The 20,396-nt window shown below is 41.0% G+C and overlaps 1 protein-coding gene across 9 annotated transcripts in view; it reads left to right on the forward strand.

The window, feature by feature from the left end:
• NTNG1 (netrin G1) overlaps positions 1 to 20,396 on the forward strand; it is a 327,946-nt gene that overhangs the window by 266,789 nt on the left and 40,761 nt on the right. For 5 of the 9 annotated variants that reach the window (XM_061633866.1, XM_061633873.1, XM_061633865.1 and 2 more), the window contains 2 exons: positions 5,031 to 5,198; positions 14,420 to 14,557. The exons of 2 other annotated variants lie outside the window; for them this stretch is intronic. In XM_061633866.1, coding sequence (XP_061489850.1) covers positions 5,031 to 5,198; positions 14,420 to 14,557 — 306 coding nt within the window. The remainder of the gene's footprint in view (positions 1 to 5,030; positions 5,199 to 14,419; positions 14,558 to 20,396) is intronic. 2 more of the 9 variants (XM_061633869.1, XM_061633870.1) reach the window with 1 other exon arrangement.

Here is a 20,396-nt window from a genome sequence, read left to right on the forward strand (position 1 = left end):
AAGAGCTCTGAGGCTATCACAATTTTCACAGGTATGCACAACATTACACCAAAGAAAGAAATAGCACCTATTTGCCTATACTTTGCTTTAGGGCTCTTTAAGGGGCAGAAATTCTGTTTTGGGTAGAATATGGCAACCTTGGAACTCAGAAACCTTTGCTACCAATTGACAGAATTTCTCTATAATATATTCCCTGAATATCAAGAGAGCCACTTGGCTTTGGCTTTTCTAGATTTTACCACACTGCTGTGGTTTGGCACTTAAAGGAACATGTCCAGTATCCGGGTTTCAAAGTATCTGTCCTCATAGGACTGCACTGTAACTTTCACTTATAAGAAGTTGAGATGAAATAAGCATGGCCAACTCAATGTGCAGGCAATTCTACATTTTGCTGCTAGAGCTTTTTGTCTTATACACAATAAATCTTTTGGGCCTCACATGAAAGAGCCTCTTTTGATGAGACAAACAAATACTGCCATCCTGAAGTAAATGCACATTGGTAGGGCTGTATTTATTTTCATTATGTCCAAAATACTCTTAAAACCTATCTGCATGGAAGCATAACTTTGTGCTAAAGATGCTGTTTTTACCTCCATTTTCTGTTTGCACCGTCCACAGTATGGGCTCAATGCAGTGAGAAAACACAGTGTTTTCTAGTCACACTTGATGGGAAGCATCAATCATACAGTTTCCTAAAGTCCACACCCTCTAACATTTCCACTCCCTTTGGTTACCTGGCAACCGAGCATGCTCAGTTTGTTCTACAAGTAAGTTTCATTTTTAAAAAAAGAACAATCCAGAAGTGTGATTATTTGTATTTTCACTGGTACAATACAGATGAAATACAAATCTTTGTTATCCTTTTGTGCACAAGTTAGGAGGAAAAGAAAAATAAGGCACCATTTTGGGCAACATAAAAAAGGCTTGCAGTACAGGAGAGAGCAGCGGAAGTTTCTCTTCAGCCCACAGGAAATGAAATGAAAGACGGGAGGAGGAGGGAGTGGGCGTGGAGAGGGGAACAATTGCAGCAAAGTGTCTGCAAGCCCTAGAGATAAAGAATGAAGACATTTTTTCCTTCCCTTTTCAGATTATCAGAGGATCGGGTTAGTACAGTTATACAGGGGCAAAACTGTGTGATAGCTTCTGTTTGCCAGTAACATCATGTGAACCATGCAAATTAAAAGGGGATGCAAGGAGCACCAGACACACAGTCAGGGCCAGCACCAGGGATGCCGAGGCCCTTGGGCACCAGCCTGCCCTGGGCCCCGGCACATGCACGTACCATCTACCTCTTCCTGAAGGGCCCCTCCTTAGGGTGGGTAGGTAGCACTCCCTTCCATGATGCATGGCATGGATTGTGGGATGGAGCTCCCAGGCATCCCCCCACTGCCACACAGGCCCACGATGGCCACCTGTAACATGCTCCACCTACCTCTCCCTTGATGTAAATGCTGGTGGCCAGGGCCGGTGCCAGGCATGTGAGGGCTTGCTGCGCTGTGGGCACAAGCCTGCCATCAACCAAGATGGTAGTGGAGGCTTCCCTAAAGGCCTGATGCTTTTGCCACCATCTTGGTTGATGGCACTCATGCATGCTGTGTGCACACGTGCCCATGCCTACCATCAACCAAGATGGCGGTAAGGACATCAGACCCTTAAAGAAGCCTCCGCTGCCATCTTGGTTGATGGCAGTCCCGCACACACAGCATGTGCAGCAGCAGGAAACAGGAAAGAGAGGTAGGTGGGGTGAGCGAATGGGTGGGTGGCCTGGAAGCTCTCTCCCTGCAATTTGCGGCAGGTAGCCTGCCACCGATCACAGAAGGGGAACACTACTCTCCTGCCCTAACAAGGGGCCCTTATGGGGGCCATGGGGCTCTTGGCCAGGGCCCAACCTGGCTGCCCTTTGGCGCTGGCCCTGCACACAGTAAAACCCTGTGTAGATGAAACCCCTGTCACGTGTGCTTAAAAAGTCAAGAGTCGCTAATAATGAGCTGTAGTGAGTGACATGAGGTAATATTATAATTTGCTGAGCAGCTTTGCCACTTCAAAGATCATGGCCATTAATCAGAATTAGACTTCATACTTATCAATCCAACATTTTTCTCTTAAACTATTATCTCACATTTGTAAATGGGGGTCTATCACTGAAAACTCTTTAGTCTCCGTCTGTATGGCATGCATTACTTCAGTGCTCATGGGAAGAAAGCTGACAGTTGACAGACAGCACTAAATAGCTAATAGCTCACTGTATTTCCAAAAAATCAAGACAACTGCTGATCAAAGGCACTGCTTAGAGGAGGAAAGGGAAGTAGGGTTCTTCCTCATAAAGCTTCATTTAAGAAATTGAATAATTGATGAAAAACTTTTTTTCTTTCAGGAAGTTCCAGGCTAATGTGGTTGGGGAAAGCTGCTTTGGGTTATATATATTTTTTAACTCTTTCAAGTATCTCACATTTACAAGAGTCAAGAGAATAGTTATTTTCTGTGCACTTTAAGAGCATTTGCCATGGGCATTCAGTCAGGTGAAGCAGCTGCTAACCCAGTGATGACCATTTGGCTTCATATGCTGGCCACTATCGGTGAAACACTTCATGGGAAAATGCCTTATACCTAAGAATACCATTGGTCCATCTAGCACAGAAATGTCTACACTGACTGGCAGTGGCTCTCTCCTGGTCCTAGATGGAGATGCTGGGGGTTGAACCTGGCACCTTCTGCATGCAAAGTAGGTGCTCTTCCATGGAGCTCTGGCCCTTCCCTACAAGCAATTAGAAAGCTCTGGCTGTGATAGGTGGTCTGTGATAGCCATTTCATGTGATTAATTGACTGCGTGAATCTGACGTTCTTCCCTAATATAGTACGATAAATGCATGGTTTCATTTAAATGTAGGCTGATAATCCTAATTGACACTTAATTTGAAATAAAATACGGGAATTATCACAGAGCTGTCAGAATGCTATAGAAAGAGGAGAATGTTAGAGCTACTAACTAGCAAGCATGATTGTGGTCCAACACATTTACCAGACAGAGGCATGGGCGTCTCCCTGTGATTTACATCCTACATCATTCTGTGACTAAGTAATGCCAGTTGTGTGGTTCCTTCACACCTAAATGACACCCTCTGAGCTCTGACAACGAATAGGTGGAGGAAGGAACAATGCAATTGGCTCCACCTTCATTTGGTTCCTACATCCACTCAGTCTTGGAGTGGTATGGGAAGGATTATAGGAAACAGTTCTCAGTTGCTGCTAGGTGTTAACTGAGCCTTAGAATCATAACTTCAAACTATAACTTTTCTGGGCATTTGTGATCTATTTGTTTTTCCTTAGTCAGCCATTGAGACATAGATCAAAGACATACCCACAAAAGTGGGTACGCTTTTCTGTTGGGAAGAGATATCTGTCATTTGAATGCCTTGCCCGAGTGGCAGATTGCCATCTTGCATTTTCCTTGATTTCCCCATAAATAAGATTTAGTTCACATACTGGATTTTTTACTTTCATGTGCCAGGGCCCTGGCGTATTGAAGGAAATAGCCTCCATGATACTCCAAGGCAAGGGTTACCAAAGCTGGCAGTTGCACGTACATCAAGCATCCATTTCCTTCTTTAGATGTCAAACATGTTCAATGGGTGCACCCCCAGTTCCATTCATTCTGATTCATGATGGGGATTTTTATGAGAACAGCCAGTGTGAACATGCGATGGGAGGCACTGGACATGAAGGTGGAAATAAAAGCTGCTCATATTACAAATGTTTATTTTATCCCACCCTTCAAATAATTTTTCAAGGCAGGTATACGACATATAAAAACAAAATAGAAACAATTTTAAAAAGATAAAAGCAAGTCAAATAAGAGCAGCATAAAAATAGATTCTGGTGTCATCTGGTGCCTGAAAGATAGTAGAGTACATGTCAGGCAAATCTCTCCAGGGAGAGCATTCCATAATTGGGGTGCCACCACCAAAAAGACCCTTCTTCTCACCTCAGACAGTGGGGATACCTAGGGAAAAGTCACTGAAGACTAGCCTAATGCACGTGCAAGCTGAAGTGGAGGCAGGTAATCTTCATGTCCCCCAGCCTTAAGCCATACATGGTGCATAAGCCCTAATCCTTTACATTGAGCCAGAAATGGAATGGGAGCCAGTGTAGCTATTTAAGCACTGATGAGCTATGGACCCAAAGCCTGGTCCCAGTTAGCAGCCTAGTGACTGTATTTTGAACTAACTGAAGTATCCAGACAGGCTTAAAAGGCCACCCCACATAAAATGTAAGCAATCTAACCTAGAGGATATGGGAATATGGATTGCTGTGACCAGGCCATGTCTGTCACAAGGGGTCATAGCTGAAACACTTTGGCTATGGTTGAAGGCACCAGAGCTTGGAAGAGTTACTTTTTTGAACTACAGCTCCCATCAGCCCAATCCAGTAGCCATGCGCTGAGGCTGATGGGAGTTGTAGTTTAAAAAAGTAACGTTTCCAAGCTCTGGAAGGCACTCCAAGCTAGGAAGGCCACATGAGGCTTCAGTGACAAAGCTGAAGTAATAAGAACACCTAATATGCAAATTTTGTCCTTCAAGGGGAGTGCAATCTCGTCCAGAATATGGTCAATTAATATACAATGTAGGCCATGAGAAATTCCCAGTATCGCATTTAGCTTCTGACAAGATCACTTGGTGTTTTTTTAAAAGGAGGCTACCACTGCACACTGTGCAAAACATATTGGAAGTATCCCACAAAACCCATGAAAGGTTTACAACTGCAAATGCTTCAGCTCCATTAGACCTACTGACTATAAAGCTACTCTCAGTGCTATGTAATGGATGTTTAATCATTCTAACCTGCCTGAAAAGAGATACCACTTTCATACAGTCAGACATCTGTGGTTGTCCATGTACGCTACCGTAACGTTAATTAACGTGCTGCTGTTCATTCATAATCTATTCATGCTTCATTTAAAAAAAAAAGAGCATGTGAATTGCTATAACTGCTACAGAATACCCTTTGTGTACATTTTTGTTCTTCCTTGCAAGACTGTGAATGCTTCGGCCACTCCAACCGGTGCAGTTACATCAATCTGCTCAGTACATTCATTTGTGTGAGCTGTAAACACAACACTAGAGGGCAGCACTGTGAGTTGTGCAGGCTGGGCTACTACAGAAATGCTTCTGCAAAGCTGGACGATGAAAATGTATGCATAGGTCAGTTTCATTCTAATTCTGGCATTCCGTTCTCTGCCTTTTTTCAGCTGTCCAGACCTCTAGTACATAAGCAAGACATTTCCACCGTTTCTCTTCGTTTTACCAGCTGAGCCAGAATGAGCTTTTTCAGTGGAGATCTATGTACCTTACATGTATTTGTTTTTAGCCTTGAATCTCTAGGTTGAATTTTTGAATAAGAATTACATATGGCTGAAATGGCCGCAGCTAAAGTGTTTTTAGACATCTCTGAAAAAAAATATGATAGTACTGATTGCTCAAATTCCACCACTCCTAAGAAATCACCTGAACATCAGGACCAAGTTCAAACTGATGGATCCATACTTTGCCTCTGCAGCCATGGATGCACCAGTATGAAGTTCCATTGAAGATTTTATATAATAGAATCCATTTGCAGGATTCACAGACTACACCACCTGCCCGTAATTTAATCCAGTATATATAACAGAACAATAATAGTATATGGTACTAATCTAATTTCGATAAATTAAACACATGCTGGGCCAGATGCCCTTATATGAATGAGCAATCAGGGCAATCATACAGAATCTGAAGACTTTATTAGCACCTTTATCATCAAGAGCAATGTTGGTACTCCTTGTTTGTGTTCACGTATTAATATATGTCAAAATAAACAGAAACATTTAAAAACAAAATCAGATTGACCATAGGAAACCATCAAGCATAAGACCCAGCTCTACAAAAAGAAAATGATTCACAGATATGCCACAATATGCATTCCTGTTAACTACCAAAATCAAAAAGTGGAAATTGGCCATTATTTTCCATCACAGGATAGATCTTCTGGAAGGAGTTTGTTCAAACAGCTCAATACATTGTTTCCATTTGGTTACAATGCTTTAGACAAAGCCACAATCTGAAAATGGGTGGTCATGGTGTCTAACCCAAATGCAAACATAGAAGAATTCCATGAAATGAGGCCATTTCAGGTATGATGGACTTCCAACACATATCATTCACATGTAGGAAATTATCACGTTATAAAAACACATGCAGCCCTTTTGCTCCAGGTCATTAGTATACCAACTGTGTGTACACACATCAAAACAGACAAATGTGCATCCAAGATCTGTTATGATGTACATATAGAGTTCATACAGCTTTCTACACAGAAGGGTTGTCCAAGTAGAAAACCCATCCTAAACCAGCCGATAAGGCCAAACAACATAAATTGGCCTGACCAAGCCAAATTCAGCCTACCAGACCTATGTTGTAGGCTGCCAGGTGCTTGATAACTTCATTTTTATTTTTATTGCAACACAGATAGGCAGCACAACATTATGGTTGTTGCTAATATTACTCTTTACTTTTTTATTCCACGTTTTGGTCCATAGTAGGCCATCATATATTGGTGGGTTATAAGTTCTACAAGACTGCCATAAGGTCATGAAGTGAGATGGGTTATGATAGTCATCTATTCCAGTTCCTTTTCAATGCAGGATTCTATAGACATAAACTATGGTACATGCTTGCCAATTATTTTCTTAAAATACATGTCATTAGTTAAGTGCAATATATTGCAGAGTCTACCAAAACTTCGTTACACTAAAGGAACAACCATTTTCTTCACACGCTGTTTAGGGAGCATCATTTTGTATTTCCAAGATTAAAAACTTATTATACACTAAAAATATAGCTTCAGTCTATGGTCATTAGCTACCAAATTGTCTCAAAAACGTGGTCTACTGAAAACGTTCTATGTCTTCTTTTAATTGCACATCTGAGAGCTTTGTAGTATTACTTATTTTAAAAAATATTACTTTTATGCCTGGATTAGAACTTCATCTATCCACCACAATCCTTCTATAATTTACAGAGAGATGCTTTATTCTAGCAGTTTAAAGTATATTTTGTGTCCGACAGATCCACAGTAATCTGCATGTTAAAATAATCTGGGGAGAAATCAATCAAAAGTTAGTTCATTCTAGTTCATAATCTTTCAAATACCTTATTTCATAAAACAGACACAGCATCAAGAAATATGCATGCACACACTATGAATTGCTCATGCCTCTTTTAAAGTCAGTTGGTGCTAAGTGAAATGAAAAGATTGATTCCTTTGAACTTAATTGTGCTGCACTAATGCTAACTGTGTGTCAGACACGTAACAACAGCCACTCATATTGGCCTGCTCAATACAATTAACAAATCTGACAAGTACAGGGTATATTAAACAGAGCATCATTTGCTAATTAGTGTTTGATAGAAACAAGGAATATTATCTTTCTGATATCAGAGTAGCTTCAGAGATCTGTGAGAGGTAGCTGCTATTTTTCTTCAAACTTGAAACTGGTAGGAGAGAAAAGCACCAGCACCGTAACTGGGGCAGCCTGAGGGAGCTCCATAGTTGCAGCAGCTCTCTGAATCAGGAGGACAACCACTTGTGCACGTAAAAGTGCTGAATCAAGGTGGGAGAGATCTAATTGGTTGTAAAGCTAAAGAGCTGGTTGGACTTTGAAAGAGCCATCTTGAAAGGAAGGAAAGATAGAGACAGGAGCACACCAGTGATATGCAAGACCCTGTTCTTGATGGCGTGTCGTGATTTCTGCCCCTTTTTTTCAGACGGGTTAATTGAGAGGTACCAGGGCTCAACCCTATCTGGAAATCATAACTTGAACCCCTTCCTTCAATTCCTACAAAAATCAGCCCATCAAAGGAGAAGAAACCTGTTTCTTACTCTCTTCAGCAGCCCGGGCACCAGAAGTAAATTTTTAGGTTTCAGTGGCACCTAGATTTTTGCATTCTAATGTAGACCTATATAGCTTACAGCTATATTATTTAATTATTTCTCAATGGCTTCAGCACTTATAGACACATGCAGAAGATTTATAATCTGATCTACTGAAATACTAAGACTGAAATCCCTGATGAAGTGTTAAGTTCTGTTGAACTCAGTGGAACTCCTTCTAAGTAAATAGAATGCTGGCTTTCTATCATTGATCACATATCCTTTCTAAATCACGCACAAGCCAAGATGCAAAGCATCATTTTCTGTTTTAGCTTGGGAACCAATAAGGAATGGCCAGGTGGGAATTTTCCAACCATTTGTCAGTTATTACATTGACTGCATTTTTTTACAAAAGGAAATATAATTTGTCAAAAATAGAGTTTAAACTAGAGTTCTATTTTGCTTAAGATAATGATAATTTTGGTATATAGCAATATTTAAATTGCAATCAGTGATCAACTATTTATGGCTTTCCCTTTGCATACCTTAATAACAGGGCCATCATACAATTTACTTTGTAGTGTGTGGCACCAAAATTACATGGAATACAACACACAATGCATGTGGCTGGAATCATCTGAACATACAATTTCATTAGAGGCTGCAGGGCCTTTTGGAGTGCATGGAGCCATACAATGCACACATCTGTGTAAATTATAGAATAATAGCCTCATATCTCTCATACCTTGTTTGGGAATTCTAAGAAACAAATCAGTGCAATTTTGAAATCAGTAGTTCAAATCAGCTGGTATAGCACAGTGGGGAGGAGAGCCTGGCTGGGACTCCAATGTCTGTGAGTTCAAACCCCCACTCATGTCTCCTGGGTGTCAAGGGCCAGCTAAAGATCACCCCACAGTGAGTGGCTCAGGAGTTACATGCCCTGCCACCTGTGCAGCCATGGGCAAGCTGCATAGTCCCAAGAAGCCCAGTTGCCCCCAGTTGCTGACAAGGAAGGGGCTGGCTTGTGCAGCTGTGGCAAGCTAAGCAGGCCCTAGCCAGCTGGGGAGGACTAGCCTCAGAGGGAGGCAATGGTAAACCCCTTCTGAATACCACTTACCATGAAAACCTTATTCATAGGGTAGCTATAAGTCGGGATCGACTTGAAGGCAGTCCATTTCCATTTTCAGTTAAAATCTGCAGTTTTGAAAGATTTACACCACCATCTTGATTCAAAATGGTGTCCAATTGTATCCAAACAGATGAAACCCTGCTCCTTGATCTCAGGAGCCAAACATCTGGTCATGATAATCTTAAGAGATGTCCACATGCATAGCAAACACACTACTTTCCAAAATATATAGGAGATAATGTCACAGGGGTTAACACATTTTCTTTTACTATTACATTACACTTTTAGGTCACACCCCCTATGTATTAAACATGTTGGCATGAATTCATCTTGACCAGATTTCCAAGAAGATACCATGGGCTCAACGTGAGAGCCAGGTCTCATTGCAATCCTGATCCTCTATCTGCAAATCCACATTTGTGGGGAAAGCATTACTGTGAAGTAGGCTGAGTACATTTACAGGCAGGAGCTTTCCTCCCCACACACATACAATCATGGTCAGGGCTGGTGCCAAACATGGCTGGGCCCTTGGGCACCAGCCTGCCCCAGGCCCACGGTGCCCATCCACATGTGCCACCTACCTCTCCTGCTGCGGTAAATGCTGGCCACACTGTGCACCCATGCCTGCCATCAGCCAAGATGGTGGCTGAGACTTTCCTAAGGGGCTGATAGCACGCATGTGCGCTACACGTGTGCATATGCCTGCCATCAACCAAGATGGCAGCAGGGGTGTCAGCCTCTTAGGGAAGCCTCAGCCGCCATTTTAGTTGATGGCAGGCACACGCATGCAGCACGGCAAGCATTCACCATAATAGGAGAGATAAGTGGGGCGTGCAAGTGGCCATTGTGGGCCTGCATGGTTGTAGGGGGATGCCTAGGAGCTCCCTCTCTGCAATCTGTGGCAAGGTCAGGAGCTGACGCCGCAGATTGTGGAACAAGAGTGCTATCCACCCACCCTAAGGAGGGGCCCTTCAGGGTTTCTCAGCCAGGGCCCAACCTGGTCACCCTCTGGTGCCAGCTCTGATCATAGTCATGTTTAGTCTTGTTGGCATAATCACAGGCCTTGCTGGAGCTGTACCCCTGTGTAGGCTACTACACATTAAAGTTTTCTCATTTAACCAGAGGTAGACATGTGACTGAGAAGGTAGTTGTGGGTGGTCAACATTTAGCAAAAACTTGTGTGAACAGGCCCTTAGATAAAGCCTTTTACTGGCTGAAGCTGCGCTTCATCAGAAAACATGGGCAACATAAGCAGAATTTACAACCATGATTTAAAAGGTGGTTTTATTTAACCCCCACTGAAGTATTTTCAACATGAAAGGGAATTCCTAACTTTATGCTTAGTTTAAACAGTTGTTGGCTTGTTGGCTCCAGCAAATAAAAACAAGAGCCAAGCAACACATTTAGAATAATTTTTTGGTAAAGCACTTTTCAGACTATAATACTACAGACTGTGAGTAGGGCATGTGCATTTGATTGCTATACTCCATTAAAAAAATCCCTGCAGGCAGAAAACTAACACATTAGGAAAAGACATAAACTGGAACCTTCCTTCCTGATGAGCTAGCTTTCCACCTACTGGGAGGTAGGGTTATATGCAAACAGGGTTACTTGTAGTCTGAATTTATATAGTCTGTTATTCTGAATATGTAGATTGGCTCTCAAACTATGTCATATAATAATAATAATAAAATTTTATTTAGCAGACGCCCATCTGTCCGACTGAACGGACACTCTGGGCGACGTACAATATAAAATACAATCTGCTCATATACATAATCATCACATTATTAATATCATAACATCTCATGGTCCATTAAAGACCATTCATCTAATTTTTGTCTCAAAGACCCGAAGTTTTGTAATAAGATACATTGTGAACAAGATTTCTCAAACCTTCCTTTTTGCTGTTTCAGAGACTGATACCCACTGAACTAAAAAGTCTGTACCAACAGAGAGAAGGGAGGGGGAGTATGTAGTCTTTTACCTGTTTGGTTCTAGAAGTGCCCATTCAGTCAGTCATCTCACAATTTGCCCCAGACATTATTTTCCAGCCAGAGCTTCAACACATCTCTTAAGGTAATGGGTGCTTTGAGAGTTGCCCAAGTACTGTGATTATTAGAGTACAAGCTTTGACTCACAATACTATCTCTCCTTTGGCTGCAAAAATACGAGATTTTCACCAGGCCAGAACAGTGCATTGTGCAAGGGGCATTCCCATAGATGTGTAGTTAGTTTAAAGGTGCACAGGAGCAAATAGCTGTGTGATTAATTGATTTTGCTGCACTGGAAGGTATCTTGCGTCACATTGGAGTACCCCATTTCATAGCTTAGGAATGATTGCCCATGCTGCTGATAGGGATGGAAAGATCTGTCATTTTCAGTTCTCTCCCTCATTTTTCTAATCTGAAATTCAGTTCTCCATATTTCTGTAGGAATTTGCAAATTCTCTGGCATTTTAGTGTGAATTTCTCCTAATAAACACATTTTATGCAGTTTTCATTAAAGTACACCCTTTTGTAAGCTATCTCTCCTAATACAATGCATTTTTGTATGTTATTTTCAGTAATATGTTCATTTTATGCACATCTCCCCTAATATCTGCATTTTTCTAAACATTGGAGAAATATGTTGCAAAATTTAAATAAGTGCATGTTTCAAAAGATGGCTGCATTTCAGTTCTCATATTTTTTTGAAAAATGCGAATTTGATAGATTTGGTTTTAAACTGAATTGAATTTCTCTCCCATCCCTAGCTGCAGATATGGATAGCATGTCCAGCCCTTAATACTTCTTTGGTGCATGCTTACTTTGCACCAGTTAAACATGGCTGAGCAAAATACTATCGCCATTAAAGCCAATGCCAAACTTTAGTTGACTTTGGCAAGGACAGGATTTCTCCAATATTGTTAAACAGGTAAAAGCCCATTAGTTCTTATTTGCGTGTAAACCTCTGGTTTTAAATACATTTATCTACCTCTGACAATCTTTTTTCTGCACCCATTTAAAAGCAAATTCTGAATATCACATTCATACTGGAATTGTTCCTTATTTTTCCGTGTGACATACCCCATGGTCGGATGCTCCTACCAAGGGCATAATTGTCATGAACATTGTTAATTAATGCTGATTACAAACTGACAGGAAAGATTATCATTATTTGAACCAATGCTTTTTGCCAAGTCGTCTCCAGTAGCACTAGTTTACTGTCCTTTGGAAGTGACATCTGTAATTAGTAAGAACTGACATCTTGAGGAATAGATGTAATATTTTCTACTCCTAACACTTTTCCCTGGAGCTTTTTTTTTTCCTGTTTGCAATCTTAAAATATTCTCAGTTTTCCCCTCCTGCTTTGTCAATTGTGATATCACTGATTCTGAATGAAATGCCAGGGAACAAATGTAAATGGAATGATTAAACGAAAAAATAGAGCTCTTCGCCCAGCATGGTCTCTAAATTCAAAAGGAAATACTTCCACTATTTGCATGTGATAGCAGCAGATATCGGGGGTTGGGAAAGTTATTAACTTGAAATCTCAGTCCTATCTACACAAGTGTATCTGCAGTCAAAATCAGATCCACAAGGAACTACCAGAAGTACCAACAACAAGAGTTAAACAAGGCAGCAATATGTTGATGCAAATCAATGGCACTTTTGTCATTGACAACCTTTTTTTTTTAATGTGAAAATTTACAATAGAATCATAGAGTTGGAAGAGACCTAGGAGATCATCTAGTCAGGATGCAACAACAGCATCCCTGACAGGTAGCTGTCCAGCCTCTGCTTAAAACACCTGTATCATGCAATCATTTTAGGGTTAGGATTTGGCAACTTAGCCCTGAGCCAAATCTGGCTCCCCAATTGCTGACCAGAAAAGAAAAATACATGAACAGAGAGTGACTGCATCCATGGGAATTGCCAGCAGCCTGCCTGGGGATTGTCATAGGAAATCTAGTTGGTCATTATTAAAGCAACACCCAATCCCCAGCTAAGCTCTCCAGAGATTTAGAGCTAACAGGGATACAAAATGAGAACAAAATTAAAAAAAAGGGATAAGGAAAAAAGTCAGTTCAATATAACTGATCCAGTGGTTTATCTGATGCACATTATCAGAAAAAATCTATAGGGTCAAAGTCTGTGCATTTCTCCATTTTCCATCTCTACATCCTTGCATTCAACATGGTAACAAAAATGAAAAGCTTACATTTCAGTCATTATTGACCAAAGCTCTGGGACAGTCTAATTCATCCATTCCCCATTGTGTTCTCTCAAGTTGGATATTGTGGCATAGCTTAAAAGGTGTACTAACATTGCAAAAAAAAAAAAAAGAACAGCCTGTGAACTCTAATCACTAAAATGCTATGAATAAATTAAGCTAATGCCCATAAACATAAAGGAAGACTACGTTGGAAATTAGTAAAGTGCATTTGCATTGCCATTTAGAAAATATTCAGCAGTATGCATCAACTATGGAGTCTTACCTATTTTAATAATTTAAAACAGAGTTTACTTGATGGTGTATTATTGATGTTTCCTGAAATAAAATTGTCCTAATGCTCATTAACATGATGTAACACATGAAGGCCACGTTGGAAGCTCTGTCACAGTTAGTTACTTCTGAAGACTTCATTCTTTGCTTTTCTTCCTGCTCATTTTCTGCTCTTTTTCCTCCATGGAAATGTGTCATTAAGGGTATTATCCAACTAAATTGCTCCCCTACTGCAAGCACTTTGGGCTCTGCAATGGAATGAGCCCTTCCTCTCCTCCCCCTTGTGCCCTCTAAATCTGATCTTAAAGGGGGGGGACCCAGAACATATTTGGGGGGGAACAAGAGGAGAGGAGAGGGATAAGGGGAAGAGTTATTTCAGTAAACTGATCCAGTGGTTTATCAGACAAACATTGTCACAAAAATCCATTGGGTCCAGGTTTGTGCCTTTCACCATTTTCCTTCCCTATTGTGCAGCCATGTGCTTGCACTAGTGGAACTGTTTAGCTGAATATCTAGATGAAGTCTTTGGTATTTTCAAACAGGAGCTCACCTTTAATCCAAACTGCAACACAGGACTCACTTCCAATCTTTTTGTCATATTTTTCTCTCCTTTGTAATTTTTTTAAGAAAAAAGAAAGTTGTGGCTGGCTGTGATGGTGCCACTGCTGGGATCCATCTTGGATTGGGGAATATGGCTCATTTATGGAGTTATATATCACTGAAGATTAATATTATAAACCAGTGAATTAGTAGACTTTTCAGCAGTCTCTTCTCTACCGTCAGTAGATGATCTTCCTCTATAGTTAAAACTTGGCCATTGTTACCCATATCAGTAATGAATGACTTTTACTCTTGTACCCCTATACCGAGTTTATGTGTGTTATCTTGTTTCTGCAGAATGTAATTGTAACCCTATTGGCTCAGTCCGTGATCGCTGTAATGAAAAAGGAATTTGTGAGTGTAAACAGGGAGCAACAGGGCCTAAGTGTGATAAGTGTCTGCTGGGATATTACTGGCACAACCAGGGTTGTCAATGTAAGTAATTGCCCTACTTCTGCCCTCCTCCTCCTCCCCCCCCTTTGCTGCCTGCGCTTTTCCCTGCCAACATGTGTAGCCCCCAGAACAGGCCTTTTAATTAAAAGTAATCTTTCTATAAGCTCTCAAAACTCCTTCATCCTAACAAAGTTAGCAAATTGGCTCTGCAGTCCATTTGTTTCAATATGCTGTGTATATGTAGTGAGCTTTCCCCCTTCTTTCTGCTAATACTTAGAGAAAGCTCTAACTAAAATAACACATATCTGTACCTTGCCAGCTATAATAAATTGAATTATGGTAAGCTATACCACCAGCGTCTGGTTTCCAAAGGCATACAAAAATAGAAAAGTGAGAAGAATTTTGCTTGTACATTTACGTCTTTCCTGGACTCTAGAAATTTGAATTAATACATTAAGCTGTCTCTTTCTATAACAGGCACCCAGAAACTGATTTTGCTGGTCTTGAACTCCCATTAGCCCCAGCCAGCATGGCCAGTGCCTCAGGGATGATGGGAACTATAGTCCACCAACATCTAAAGGAACACAAATCCCCCCTATGGTTTTTTAAACCCAGCTGTGGGTGTTCTGGCTCACTATCTACTATTTTCTGCCAATGTCAACCCAAGAACTAAGGCTGAAATATGAGGAAGTTGCCAACATTGGGCAGGGTAAGAGCCACTGAGAGGCTGTGCCAAAGCTAGGTGGGGAACCCAAGCCTAAAGTTGGCAGACCAGAACTTTTTCTCGGCCACCCCCTTTTCCCAATTTCCCCCCCTCCTTGCCACCTACATGAAATTATGCTAAGGGACCACACCTGAAATACTGGGCATCCTAGTCACAGTCTGCATACCTGGTGGGCCACCTAGCCATGGCCCTGTTCAGATGTAACATTTCCCAGTGTCACAAACGTAGTTAGTATTGTCTTCATCAAATTAATGCAAGCCATGATTAGCTTTAAACTGCTGCTTTAAAACAGGTTTATAAACCACAGTTAATGATTAAAATAAAATAAGAATGATAACCATGGTATGTACTAGAAAAGGAAAGAGAGAAGGATTTGTAGCAGAAGAAAAGAGGAAGGAGGGGATAAGGGAAGGAGTGTACGAGCCCAAGGCGCACTCCCAATGGTTAAGAACCTGGGAAATGTTGCATATGCACTAGGCCAATATATTGTAGCCTACCAGGTGTTTGCTGATCCCAATGTTTTTGCAGTACAAGGCAGGCACCAAAAAAAAAGGTGCTTAACTGAAAAATAGAAACCAGAATGGATTTTCAGGTAGGTAAAATGCAATTATCCAATTAAAATTCAACTTCTATAGGCAATGGAAGCAATGGAAGACTCTGGAGCAGAGTGAGCTATTCGGAACAAACATTTCATTAAACAATTTTTGCCTAGCTCTCCATTAACGGGTTATCAAAAACAAGTTTTGGTTTGATGTGCTCCTTATTTGATGCTGTGTGCTTTATGCAAATATATTTCCAGTTGTGCCTTGATTATTGGCTATTTGCCAGTTTCACACTGGTCATCATGTGCATTTTGCCTAGCATGCATGCAAAATCACCTTCATCTTCTAAAGTTAGAATGCATCCCAAATCTACAGTGTTTTACCAAAGGTTGTGGGATTTGGGTGAAATTTACCCTCTGCCCCTCTCCCTTTAATCTGGAAGTGGGTACATGCAAACTAAGAATCTCGTCCTCCCTCTGAGTACAAATTAAGAATGGCTGTTGGAATGGTGGGTCATTCAGTAGTCTTGTGGTCCTGATATATACCCAGAGTTAAACTTGCAACCCTCTGATACTCCTCCTGGTTTTGGTACAGATATTAGTAGCCAAAAACAAACCTTTGTGTTGAAACCCGCTTGGCTTATGTTGAAATTCATTGCATAGGATTTGGACTGTTAAGTATTTATTATCGGAATGTTTGTAAATATGATAATTGTTTTATTGTGATACAAAATCCTGTGCTTTTTCCTTAACTCTGCTTTGGGGGGGAGGGGGATTGTCAAGGACTATTTGTTTGTTTATAGACATTGGTGCCAACAGATAGATTTAGAGCTGGTGTGGCATAGTCAGTAGGAATGGGAGGTGCTATCCAGAAAGTCACCAGTTCATTTCTCACCTTCACTCTGAACTCTTTAGGTGACCTGAGATAAAATGCTCTGTCTTGATTCTTTTTGTGGAAACATTTAAAAAAAAAAAAAATCTGTTATTGCAGAAATTCGTAGTATGTTTTGAGTACCAGTTGCCTGAAATCATGGGGAGGAGTGCTGTTTCACTCAGGTCCTGATTGCAGGCTTCCCACAGGCATCTGGTTGGCTACTGTGAGAGCAGGATACTAGACTAGATGGGCTATTAGCCTGATCCATCAGGGCTCTTCTTACGTTCTTAAAGCTTCCTGATCATGTATGTTCCCAGTAACTTACTTTGAATGTAGGGACTTTATGTTGTTTTGATGAATATCATCTGGAAATACCTTAAAATCATCTTAGTACTGAACCCCTGCTCCCAGTGCAACGTCTAAAAGTTTCACTAGATTTAACAAATATCATAAACTGTTGTGTAAACCCCTGATTTCATAGAATTGCCTCTTATACGAAAACATCACACTTCCACAGAATTTGAGTCCCTTATTTCTACCCTTCTTACTTTTATCAAACATAAATGGATAACCACCCCAGTTCTAAAGCTGCACGTTTCTAAATCTGATGGCAAATGAAAGTGTTTGATTTTGACTGCGTCACATACAACATTTTGGCAATGTGGGAGACAACAAGGAAAGTGGGGGTTTCATGGCAAGGGACCAGTGTAAACAAATACAGTTTTACCGACTCAGACTTTGTTTAAGTTGGCGATATTGCCTAGGGGGTTAACCTAAAGTCAGCACAGTAGGCAACATGCACTGCTGATGGAAGTTGACGATATGGTAGCTGCAATCTGTGATAATATAATGGTTCTGTTCCTGATGCCTTTGTCCTGAATCGAAATACTTGTCAGTGCAGTAACAAAAGCTAGATTCTGATTATTATTTTTAGGTTGCTGGGAGGTGGTTGGTTTTTTGTTTGTTTTGATTTTACATTATAATCTGTCCTTAACACTCAGCAATAAATAGAGCTAGAGGAAGGTGCAAATCAACTGACTCTTCCCCAGAGCTCTCAGTGGAGCACATGATATCTGAATTCATTTAAGAGTTTTTAAAGAGAAAGTGCTGTGCCAGATACAACTCAAATTCTAACTATCGTGATATCCACCCATTCTGTTAGTCTGGGTTACCCACCTCTCTTACACCTCAATCCAGCAAGGGAGAGATCAGGCTCACCCTAGAGGAGGCCTGAAGTGTCTTTTGATGCAAATGGATTGCCATCCAGGTCCACTGTTTTTTACACATGACTAGATGCCTACAACTGCAGCTGGATTGAAGCCTCAGAACGTAAAACTATTTGCTGCTGATTTTCATTTGATTAAATTCACACGCACTTCGTCAATGCCTAGGATTGAGATTCAGCTATACCCCCAATCCAAAAACTTAATTTAGCCAAGAGTCAATCCTGGGACTTCAGAGTAGGCTGCAGGAGGTTCACAGACAGAAACAAGTTGGCAAACCTGAGGTTTTTTCCCCTCTTAAAACACAAACATATTGTATATATTTTACTGGGGAGTAGCCTTCAAATTAGCATGGATTTTTCAGTGTTTCATACTCAGTCTGTGCTAACTATAGGCCTTATACCTGACTCCTTATTGTTCAGTCCATGATTCTATAACCTTTATAATCAGCTCCTTTTCATGTTCACTTCATTTATTTCTCGGGGAAATTTATTACAGTAGTGGAGAAAATTACAAAAACAGCAACAGCAGCAACATCTCTCTAAGGTGCTATAAAGGCTCCCTAAAGATTACTTGCATGAGCATGCAAAGCATACACTCAATATAAATCCTCTTCACAGCCGAATCTAAGCCATTATGGTAAAGGGTGGAATGTAGAATGTGTGAACTTAATGAAGTCAAAGCCAGAGAAATTGGTGTTGTGCAGGGCCAATGGATGGGGTATTTGATTCCTTTTAAGGCAGAACGTAACAAGAGGAAAAGGATTGGGCAGGGCGACTGCTGCAAGATGTGCATTGCAAGTAGTGTGTGTGTGTTTGTGTGTGTGTGTCCTCATGTCCTCAATCACATGTGCAGCAAAACATGTATGTGAACGTGACCAACGTGCCTAATGAGATCTTTAACTCAGAGACAAGGGTGTGCAATGGAAGGGCTACGTTTTATACTAGTCTGTTGGATAATTAGTATTCAGATAACAGACCAAAACTTAGCATCAACACAATCTACATTTTTCTTACAAAAAATAAATATTGATTACTATACAGTGTGTGATAGAAGGAGGAAGGACTATTGAAGCAAACAGCATGTAAATACGCAAGCGGAGACTAATTGGTAAGAGGAGGGGAAATGAGATAAGTACATGCTACTAGCAGGCAAAATGGCAATAACTTTGGAGTCAAGGTGCTTTGAGGGACACTTAAAATGACAGTGAGGCTGAGTTCAGTAACAAAGGCAGGAATATGTGCAGGGTACTTCAAGGAGAAGTCTGGTAAAGGGATTGGGCCCCATCCTGGGAATCCTAGAGGTGACAATAAGCAAATTCATATTGAAGAGGAGTCCACTCTTATATTGGCCTAATGCACCTTGAAATCTGGCCTTCTGTAGTGAATCTAAGCAACTGGCCGTGCTCATATGTCATGTCATTCAGGCACAGCTCCCATAGGATATATAGAGAACTCTGGGAATAAGGACTGACTGTTAAACTACTCAGAGAATTGTAGCTGTGTGAGGAGAATAGGGGTCTCCTAGCAACTCTCAGCACCCTTCACAAACTACACTTCCCAGGATTCTTTGGGGGAAACCATGACTGTTTAAAGTGGAATAATAGTGGAATAAATGTACAGTGTGAATGTGGCTCCAGTGAGTTTCATGGCCAAGTGGGGATAATGAACCCTGGGCTCCCAGGTTCGAGTCTGACACTCTAACCACTACACAACACTGGCTCTGAAGGGTTTCTACATAAAATAAATCCCAAGGAATTTTGAAGGAAACAAAAGGTTTTAATAAGGTCTAAGCAAGTTTTCAGGGAGGCTTTACATATTCTCTATATATTCGTCTGACAAGGGTAAGGCATCTCTGGCCCACCGGTCAATTTTGGAACTATTACGGTGGTGTTTCCTATGACATCCTATGGTGTTCTTTCCAATATTTCTTATTATAACAGGGCCTATTACAATGTTCTTTCCTATGATAGTAGAAATTACCCTTATAAAGATGTGATTTATACCAAAGAATCTGCAGCTCAGTTAAAAGGTACACCCATTGTGTTGCACCTTTAAAAAGTAGCTGAAGGCTATTAACAGTTACCTACCCTTTCTGCCAAATTATGGAAGCCACAAAAAAAAAATCATCTCATCAGTCATGAGAAAGATGAGGGGAAATGTCACAGATAAGTAAGGAATATAAAAATGTTGTGAGACACCTATTATTGGAAACAAAGCCCCATGAGGAGAGACTGAAAAAACTGGGCATGTTTAGCCTTGAGAAGAGAAGACTGAGGGGAGATGTGATATCACCCTTCAAGTACTTGAAAGGTTGTCACACTGAGGAGGCCCAGGATCTCATCCTAGAGCGCAGGACACCGAATGATGGGCTTAAATCACAGGAAGCCAGATTTTGGCTGAACATCAGGGGGGAAATCCTAACTGTTAGAGCAGTAGGACAATGGAACCAATTACCTAGGGAGGTGGTGGGCTCTCCAACACTGGAGGCATTCATCTGTCAGGTATGCTTTATCTTGG

This window comes from Rhineura floridana, chromosome 6, assembly GCF_030035675.1.
Source record: "Rhineura floridana isolate rRhiFlo1 chromosome 6, rRhiFlo1.hap2, whole genome shotgun sequence".
In the NCBI taxonomy this organism is placed as follows: domain Eukaryota; kingdom Metazoa; phylum Chordata; class Lepidosauria; order Squamata; family Rhineuridae; genus Rhineura; species Rhineura floridana.